Source organism: Simochromis diagramma, unplaced genomic scaffold (genome assembly GCF_900408965.1).
Source record: "Simochromis diagramma unplaced genomic scaffold, fSimDia1.1 OVJJ01000498.1, whole genome shotgun sequence".
NCBI classification, from domain to species: domain Eukaryota; kingdom Metazoa; phylum Chordata; class Actinopteri; order Cichliformes; family Cichlidae; genus Simochromis; species Simochromis diagramma.
The window spans coordinates 74316-84542 of NW_024387316.1; the positions used below are offsets into that span (position 1 = coordinate 74316).

General features: G+C 43.1%; 1 protein-coding gene across 2 annotated transcripts in view; it reads right to left on the bottom strand.

The window, feature by feature from the left end:
- LOC120717242 (butyrophilin subfamily 2 member A2-like) overlaps positions 1 to 1528 on the bottom strand; it is a 52577-nt gene extending 51049 nt beyond the window's left edge. For both annotated transcript variants that reach the window (XM_040005150.1, XM_040005149.1), the window contains exon 1: positions 1263 to 1528. In XM_040005150.1, coding sequence (XP_039861084.1) covers positions 1263 to 1332 — 70 coding nt within the window. In that variant the 5' untranslated portion in view covers positions 1333 to 1528. The remainder of the gene's footprint in view (positions 1 to 1262) is intronic.
- Between the last annotated feature and the right edge of the window lie 8699 nt (positions 1529 to 10227).

Below are 10227 nucleotides of genomic sequence, written 5' to 3' on the forward strand. Positions count from 1 at the left end.
CCCACATAACTGGCCGTGGTGCCCCCTACTGGCGATGGCTTGCATAGCACACAATAATTCTTGGTTCATACATAACACATAGGTCCTCATGTATCTCGTACCTAGTGTTTCTTTTTAGGTTTGTTATTTTTCAAATTCTATATTTATTAAGTTTTGCAGGCGTGTTTGCACAACAAGGCTAAATAATTATATAAACTTTTCTCAATCTAAACAGTGGACTTTGGTAGAATTAAAAAATAAATGTAGTGCAGGTCTATGATGATTTTTAGTGCTACTATCATGTAGTTCTGATTCTGGTTCTGTCTTGGTTAAGTCCTCAGTAGTCCTGATTTTGAACTGTTGTAGTCCTGTTTTAATTCTGGATCAGTTCTGGGTCTGGTTGAATTGGGGTTTAGTCCTCGTGTCTTGATGCAGCCCCGACTTTGTTCTGCCTTGCTGCTTAATTAAAAAAATAGTTTAAGGTGTCCTGCACATGTGATATATATTTTTCCCTATATGAAGTCATTCTTTTTTGAACAAAACTCAAAACAGAGCCAATTAATCTTTCAGTCATTTCTACCCCCCCCCCCCAAGGGAAAAAAAAATCCCACATGCATACTACCCTTTTGGGCTAAGCCCCGGGTGTTTCAAATGTCTGGCTCCGCCTCTGGTTTAGACACAGCAGTTTGGGCCGTAACAAAAACGTTACACATACAGCTGTGACGTCACTTCAAAGTTTGGTTCTGAGGCGAAATGTGTTTTGTTTTATTAAACGTCTCTTTGCTCGTCTGAACCAAAGTCCGGCTCACTGCTGTGGGTTCAGTCGGACTCTGTCACGGTGCTCAGTGTGAACTCTACGCATCAAAACACGAACTACAGAGCGTCTTACAGACTGACTCCTCCGTTAGTCATTTCGTCTTGGAAGCCACAAAATGAAAAGTCCTTGTATTCACTCGTGGGTGAGACAGAGGGAGAGCAGATCAGGTGATGTCAAAGAGACGAGCAAAGGAGCCGAGGCGACACGAGGAGAGGACCCGCCCCACAACCCCAAACTGTTCAATTATATTTCCGGAAGATGCGGGCAACGATTTGTGACGCATATTTTTTTTATCCAGAGTTTAATTGGTTTGAAAATGTCTCAACAAAACATCACATCGCTAAAGTTTGAAAGACTTTAAAACAAACACAGCTGTCTGTAATAAATGAGTGTTGTTGATGACGGTCAGCTGTTGTTATTCATGTATGTAAACATTATTTGAGTACTATGCTGATTCGCTTCTTACCGTCTTCACGTCCTGTTGTACCTGCAGACAGAAGGATCGCGATTATCAGATTGATGAGTTGATGTATCATGACGGGGAGGCTGTAACAGGCAAACTGAACTATAGCGTCAGAGAAGCTCCCGAAGAGTCCGATCAGATCGAGTTTATTAAACACTAAAAACTACAACTTTAAAACTCTCGCTGTGCACACTAAACACACTTCTGCACAAACACAATGCAACAAAGCACAAGGAGGGCTTTAAATCTGTTGGCGTCACTGCTGTAGGTCACGCGTGATTGTTTTGTTTTTTTTCTCCTTTGCAGCAGAGCAGCTTCCTTAAACTCTCATAGTTTAGACTGTTTAATTTAAAGCCCTGGTTCCATTTTTACATTATTAAACTTTTTTCTTTATTAAATCAAAAACGATCTCTGTCTCCTGATCCTGTTTGACAATCACGAAATATCATAAAATAGTCAAAAACACCAGGGCAATGTTTTTAAGAAATTCCAGTTTTATCTGAACAACAGTCCAAAGGTTTCATTTGATTTACAAAAATCGAAAATATTTAAATAGGAGTGTTTTTCTGATCACAGTCGTCACTTCAAGACTCCACATGTTTGACTTCCTCATGATCACAGAGCTGAAGTTAGAGACCGAAACTAATCAAGCTGAATCTAAACCCGAAATCTTCCCTTATCCGTGTAACAATAAGATGCTCTCTGCCTTCTGATTGGTTGGAGAGTTGTGAAACGAAGTTCTTCTTTTTCTTGAGGGTGGCAGCTTCACTCTGGCGTGAGTCAGTTTGATCCACAGTAAGTGGTAAGGTCCGTGTTTGTAATGTCTGCAGTTGCTTTTTTTAGTTTGTTGAAATGAAGACTGTGAGGATTTTATATCCGTGCTCTTTCACCTGACTGCATCTTCAGTCACAGGACAGGAAAACGTTAAGAATACAAATAACAGTAAATATTTCAAATGTTAAGCTTTGAGCGAAAATATCTTCTAAATGTATGTATAAATGAACTGACAGAGCAGTGATGGAGCAATTAGATCATTTTTGTTAGAAAACAGTAAAACCCCAAATTGAAACCGCTCACTGTAAGTACGTCATTGGCGACTGTCAAACCTTTGAGTCGCCGAGCAGCTGAACAGGGGAATAATGGTAAATGGCCTGCATTTGTATAGCGCTTTTCTAGTCCCTAAGGACCCCAAAGCGCTTCACACTACATTCAGTCATCCACCCATTCACACAGACATTCACACACTGGTGATGGTGTGATAGATTGATTATTTGTTGAAGTTCATAATGGAGTAAAAAGTTGTGGTTAAAAGTTACCCAATATATTATTCAATTTATTTCAAATATGTAAATGTATAAACAAGGGTAAAAGAAGTCCCATTAAGAGACGTAATGTAACACAGGCTAAAATATGTTCAACCGGATAATAATCCTTAATGTGACTACAACCTGTGTAACATTCAATCTGTGATCTACTTGTCGAGCCTGGGGAATAATCCATGTGATTTAGTGATCGTGATTGATTAGTTATGCCTGCCGTTGCCGGAAGGGGGAGCTCTGGCCACGATGCCTCATTCGCAATGAAGCTGCTGAAAGAGAAGTATCGTGTCTGAGCGTCGTCATTGACTTATCCCCTTTTCAGGTAATAATTGTGCAATTCTGCTGTTGGACTTTACAAATATGTATGTTGAGTTGTACTGACCGTGTTTCCAAATGTACCAAGAGGATACTAGGAATACTTAGATGACCTGTGTTAACTGTGATGTTAGGATAAGCTATAAGCAGCAAGCTAAGCTAAGCGCTCTGTTGGTGGCTAGCATGAAGCATTATCGTGCCAGACTGTGTGTGGAACATACATTGTGTGCATTTTGCATTTGCTCTGGACAAAGAACATGTTTATTTTGTGTGAAGGGACAAATGCCTATTAGTATTTTTATATGAATATTTTGTTTATTTTCTGTACATTTCAGTTTAATGGTCTAAGTTTATTTATTGATTCATAAGCTGTTTTTGTAAATTTTTACATTCAATTTAATCTGTAACTTATAGAAAAGGAAAGAAAACAGTCTTGAGATATATTGTCTTACAACTAACAGAGACTGTACATCGTTGTTAAGATGTTTAATACTTTTGTATGTATGTTTATATTTCTGAATCATTCGCAATGAAGCTGCTGAAAGAGAAGCATCGTGTCTGAGCGTCGTCATTGACTTATCCCCTTTTCAGCCCCTTTTCAGGGTGTAACATTTTGGAGGCACCGCTGGGATGGATGTGATGAAGGCCCGCTGTCCCAGATAGACGCCCCAGTCATCATTCAACCCCTCACATCAAATACCACGGTGGGAGATACAGTGTGCTGGTTTCGACAGTTACGCAGAGGGACCTGCATGCAACCTGAGGTTAACTACTGGTGCCAGGGAAGCTGCACTGACTCTTCTGCAAAGAGGTCTTACATCACACTAATCTTTTCCACAAGCCACAGACTGAAATGGAGTCTTCAGGGCTAGAGGACCTGAAGTTAGAAGTTGCTGGTGCATTGTATACAGTGACAAGAGACATTTTGATCGAAGTTTGTGATTTCCTAAATATTGCTGGTTCAAAACTTGAAAGGGTATCGGGTAAAAGTCGTTCCTCTCTCATTTCCTATATAATACAGCACTTAGAAAGAGAGGAGCTGGATGAGCTTGAAGATGAGGGAATGTCTGAGCTACTGATTTTGAAAGACAAAATTTTTGAGTTGCAACAGGCTGCTCAGAACGGTACATCGGGACACAAAACCTCAGATACTAACCAGACAGATGAGGTGCAGGAACAGGTTGGTGAGGCCTCAGAAGAAGAACAACTGATAAAGGAAATAGAGACGCTTCAGTTGGCTCTTGCATTATCACGACAGAACAAGGCGAAGCAACCTAGTACAGCCAAACTGTCGATGAGTGTGGGGGACAATAGTGCTAAACAAACCCCTCCACCTTTTCTGACACTACCGTGGGGCAGAGAATTCAAAATATCAGGTCAGATTGGTGAGCCCGGCCAAAAGGATAAACTAACTTTCTCCAGCCTAGCCCATCAGATTGAACAAGGCATCAGCAAAGGAGTCCCTGAAATAGAAATAGTTGATGCAGTAATCAGGGCAATAGCACCAGGCTTACAATTGCGTAGCTACCTAGAGGGCAAAACCAACCTTACATTGCCTACCCTGAGGAGGATTCTAAGGTCTCACTACCAAGAACGAGGGGCAACAGAACTTTACAAACAACTCACGTCAGAGGTCCAAAGCATTAAAGAAACCCCACAAACTTTCTTAATCCGTGCCCTAGACTTAAGACAGAAAATTCTGTTTGCATCGCAAGAAGCTGAATCTGGCTTAAGATATGACCCTGTGCTTGTACAGAGCATGTTCCTTCATACAGTTCTGACAGGCCTGCAAAATGATAACATTAAGAGTGACCTCCAGCCCTACCTACAGGAAACCACAACCAGTGATGAGCTCCTCCTTGAGAAACTCAATGTTGCCTGTGCAAATGAAGCAGAGAGACAAAATAAAAAGAAGTTACTCTCCCAGCAGCGGCCAACCACTGTGCATTCACTTCAGTCTGACACTCCTGCAGATAAAAAAGGGAAAAACCTAAAACCTGAATCCATCAGCAAAGCTCAGCCTGACCTACTAAATGAACTTAAAGAAATCCGTTCTGACGTGGCATTATTGAAAAATCTTGGTGCTGAAGTCGCACAAATCAAAGAAATAATTCAACAGCCTAGTCCGGCACAAACACAGTATTCTGCCTCACTTGCAGCACCAGAATGTGTTCCCTTTTCTCATCTTGAGCATCTGCCACAAAACTACTGGCCTCCTGTGGGACCTGGACGGAGAGGTGATACAGCTCAGTATCAACAGAGGTTTGCACAACAACGTCAGTATCCTGCTGTAAACCGAGCACGCCTAAGGAAATGCTTTGGCTGCCAGCAAAGTGGGACTGAGTACTGCAACCATTGCTATCGATGTGGTAGCAGTGAACACTTTCGCGCAGGTTGCAGGGCGAAACTAACTAGACCAGACAAAGATCAACCTTTAAACGGACAGTGGTTGCCCCCACGGGACAGGGAGTAACCAATAATAGTGTAACGTCCCAACAGCTTTGCTATTACTGTGGTGTTCTGGGAAAACTCAAAAGACTCAGAAGGTGTGCGTCTTGTAAAAAAAGCACTTATTGTTCTAAGATGTGCCAAGCTGAGCACTGGCCCAGACACAGAAAACAATGCAACAAACACACTCAGCCTCAAGTAAATCAGCACACGCACCCAAAGGCAAGTGTTATTCACCCCAAAAGGGTGGACAGCCAGTCCCATCTTGTTGCTCTTGTTGGGAAACAGTGTATAGTTGACTGTTATATACAAGGCCACCAAACTCAAGCCTTATGGGATACAGGCTCCCAAGTGTGTATTGTTGATGAAGAGTGGAAGAAGAAGTATTTACCACATGAGAAATTAAGAGATGTTTCTGAGTTACTTGATGCACCTGACGATTTAAAAATCTCAGCTGCTAATGGTCAAAACATCCCTTACAAGGGTTTTATTGAAGTCACTTTTGGTCTAGCTGCTGGGGGAGCAAACCCTAAAGAACTTGTAGTCCCCATGTTAGTGATGAAAGGCGGAAGTCTTTCGCAGCCCATTCTAGGCTTTAATGTTATTGAGCAAATACTGAAAACTAGTACTATAGAGCAAATGGATGCTGAAAGAACTGAGCAGCTGCACGAGGCATTAAGAGGGGCTTTCCCTTGCCTTAAAAGAGAAAATGTCACAACCTTTATTGATTTAGTAAACAATTACATGATTTTGTTGTGAGAACAACAAAAGAGAAAGTCATTGTACCCAAACACACTTCTGTTCAGATTGACTGTAAGGTGCAGACCCGCCCGCTGAAGAAAGATACTACACTTCTCTTTGAGCCTGACATAAACCCTCAGTGGGCTGAAGGTCTGGAGTTTTGTGAGACACTAGTAGAACTCAGAAGGGGGGTCCCCCCCTATATTGTTCTTGATGTGCAAAATCCCACTGATCACGACATTGAGCTGTCAGGAAAAAACTGTTGTGGGCACCTTAGAGCAAATTCAAGCTGTGTACCCAGCGACAGTTTTAGAGAAATCTGACCAGTGCTCCCCATTATTGGTGAATCAAGTGAATGCAGAGAGCGAGCAAATTCCTGACACCTCATGGGACCCACCAATTGACCTTACGCACCTGAGTGAATCTGAAAGGGGGGTGGTGCAAAAGATGCTCCGTGAGGAATGCTCTTCCTTTTCCAAAGCAGATGATGATATTGGATGTATCGACAAGTTGAAACTGAAGATATCATTGAAGGATATGGATCCTGTAGCACGCACTTACCTGTCGGTACCAAAGCCGCTATACAAAGAGATGAAAGAGTATCTGCACAACCTTATTGCACAAGGATGGGTCACGAAATCCAACTCATCTTATGCCTCACCAGTTGTCTGTGTGAGAAAGAAGGACGGCAGCTTACGTCTCTGTATAGATTACAGAGAACTAAACAAAAAGACTCATCCAGACAGACAACCAATCCCTCGAGTGCAGGACATTCTCGACAGTCTTGGCGGCAACTCATGGTTTTCATTGTTAGACCAAGGCAAGGCCTACCATCAGGGCTTTATGGATGAAGGCAGCCGACCTTTAACTGCTTTTGTGACACCATGGGGCCTGTACGAATGGATAAGGATTCCATTCGGGCTGATGAATGCACCTGCAGCCTTCCAACGCTGCATGGAAGAGTGTCTGGAAGAGGTGCGAGACAACATCTGTGTACCCTACCTTGATGACACTCTAGTGTACAGTCATTCATTTGATGATCATGTCAATCATGTCAGAAAAGTGCTTCAACTACTGAGGAAGTATGGGATCAAGCTTAAACCCAGTAAATGTGAATTATTCAAACACGAGGTTCGCTATCTAGGGAGAATTGTTTCAGCCGAAGGTAGCAAAATTGATCCAGCTGACACCAATGCAGTGACAGCCTTGAAGGACAGGAGACCAAGCAATGTGGGAGAGCTGCGAACTGTCTTGGGCTTGTTAAGTTACTATAGGCAGTACATACGGGACTTCTCCCGTATTGCAGGTCCACTGTATAGCTTGTTGAAGGGCACAACGGAAGATAACAATGTATCCCAAAACCAGACAAACACAAAACAAGTCACAAGAAAGAGTAAAGGGGTCCCATCACACAAGTCAATTGTGTGGACTGAAGAACATCAGCGCATATTGGAACGACTAATAGACTGCCTAGTTGAGCCACCAGTCCTCGGGTTCCCAGATTTTTCTAAACCATTTATCCTCCATACCGATGCCTCAGCTCAAGGCCTCGGAGCAGTTCTATACCAACAACAAGATAATAAACTCCGTGTGATTGCTTATGGCTCCCGGACATTGACTGCAGCTGAACGAAACTATCATCTTCACTCAGGAAAACTGGAGTTTCTCGCACTGAAGTGGGCCGTCACAGAGAAATTCAGAGATTATCTTTATTATGCGCCTACTTTCACTGTGTTCACTGACAATAACCCCCTCACCTACATCCTTTCAAGTGCCAAGCTAAATGCAACTGGATGTAGATGGGTGGCAGAGCTTGCAGACTTCCATTTCACCATCCGATATCGCCCAGGTAGAGAGAATGTGGATGCTGACAGTCTTTCAAGAATGCCTGTTGAGATAGAGGAAATGATGGAACAGTGTACAGAGGAAATGGGTTCAGATTGTGTGGCAGCAATAACCCAAGTTGTGGAGACTCCAGATTTCAACTCACCAATGGTCTGCCCCATACTCACCCGTCTCCAGTGTACATCAGTGAGTGAAGAACCACACAACCAATTTTCGGTTACAGAGATCAAACAAGCACAGCAAGATGATGGAAATATTGGCCCAATAATGCAGTGCAAAATGAGTAATGAAAAGCCAACGAGGCATGAACTTAATACACTAAGTGCCCAAAGCAAGTGTCTCCTGCGTGAATGGGAAAGACTTCATATTGATGAAGATGGTATTCTTTGCAGAAAAACCACAACCAAGAGACAGCTTGTGTTGCCTGAAAAGTACAAAGAGACTGTACTGAGAGAATTGCATGATGAGATGGGTCATCAGGGCACTGATCGAACAACATCATTGATCAGAGATAGATTCTTTTGGCCTTACATGCAACGAGACATTGAACATTATGTGACAAAGACCTGCACTTGCCTGAAACAAAAGATACCATGTAAAGAAGCGAGGGCACCGCTCACCAGTATTGTTACCACACAGCCGTTTGAACTGGTGTCAATAGATTTTCTCCACTTGGACAAGTGTAAGGGTGGTTACGAGTATATTTTGGTGATTGTTGACCACTTTACTCGTTTTGCACAGGCTTATGCCACCACCTCCAAGTCTGGCAAAACGGTTGCTGATCGCATCTTTAATGACTACGCCTTGAAGTTTGGACTGCCAGCACGGATACACCATGACCAAGGTGGCGAATTTGAGAACCAGCTCTTTGCCCAGCTGAAAAAGAACTGTGGCATATTGGGATCCCGAACTACACCATACCACCCACAAGGGAATGGACAAGTTGAACGGTTCAAACCGGACGTTACTACAAATGTTGAGGACACTTACTGATAGGCAGAAGACAAGTTGGAAAGAGTCCTTGAACAAGCTTATCTACGCCTATAACTGCACACGAAGTGAGGTAACTGGGTTTTCTCCTTTCTACCTTCTCTTTGGAAGGTCCCCAAGGTTACCTATTGATCTGCTATTTGGTCTCACCTCTGAGACAGGGAAAACAGACCACCGAACCTACATGGAGAAATGGACACGAGAAATGCAAGAGGCATATGACATAGCACGGGAGAATGCAAAGAAGTCAGCAGACAGGAGTAAAAAACATTATGATGGGAAAGTGAGAAGCTCTGTGTTATACCCTGGCGATCGTGTTCTTGTCCGAAATCTGACCCCTAGAGGAGGAACGGGGAAGCTTCGTAATCACTGGGAACAGGACATCAATGTTGTCATCCGTCAAGTTGCAGAAGGCGTCCCCGTGTATGAGGTGAAACCAGAGCAAGGGAGGGGAAGGTCAAGAATCATGCACCGCAACCTGCTGCTGCCATGTGATTACTTACCCCTGGAAAGGCCACCAGAAGTATCACCGAAGCAAAAGAAAAGAAGAGTGAGGGAAAAAGACGCAGAACAGGTGAACCAGGAAGTAGAAGATGACGAGGAGGAATGGGGGTACTATTATGGGCCCGTACCACAGACTCAAGTGCCCAGTACAGAGAGGGTCACAGAGCATGGTGATGACCAGGAGAAACCAGAGGCCGGTGGTAATGGACCACTGGGTGAAGAAAGGCTCATGTCGTACACAGAGGAGCCTGAGACACAGGATGAAAACAGGCCAAAGGAAGAAGACCATCAAGAGGAAGATGGACAAGTAGGTGGAGAGGTAATGGATGACACTCTAGCATCTCCACGCCCATGCTTGCCTGAAAGCAACAGAGGAGGGACCTATAGTTTTCCAAGGAGGGAGAGACGAGCCCCTAAGGTTTTCACCTATGATCAGCTGGGTACTCCAACATGCTACAGTACAGTGTGTACAAACGAAATGCCCTACCAGTATCAACCCATACAACACAGAGACATTCAACCAATAACCATGTGGCCTAATTCATTCCAAATTTGTCAGCCACTATTTATGCAAGGATACTGAACAAAGAACGGACTTAAGACTCAGTACAAAAGAGGACACTAAGATTAAAAACAACTGGATTTTGGTGACATTTTGCTAAGTTTTAGTTCATAAGAGTTGTGATGTCGGGACGACATCTAATTTTGTGGGGGAGTGTGTGATAGATTGATTATTTGTTGAAGTTCATAATGGAGTAAAAAGTTGTGGTTAAAAGTTACCCAATATATTATTCAATTTATTTCAA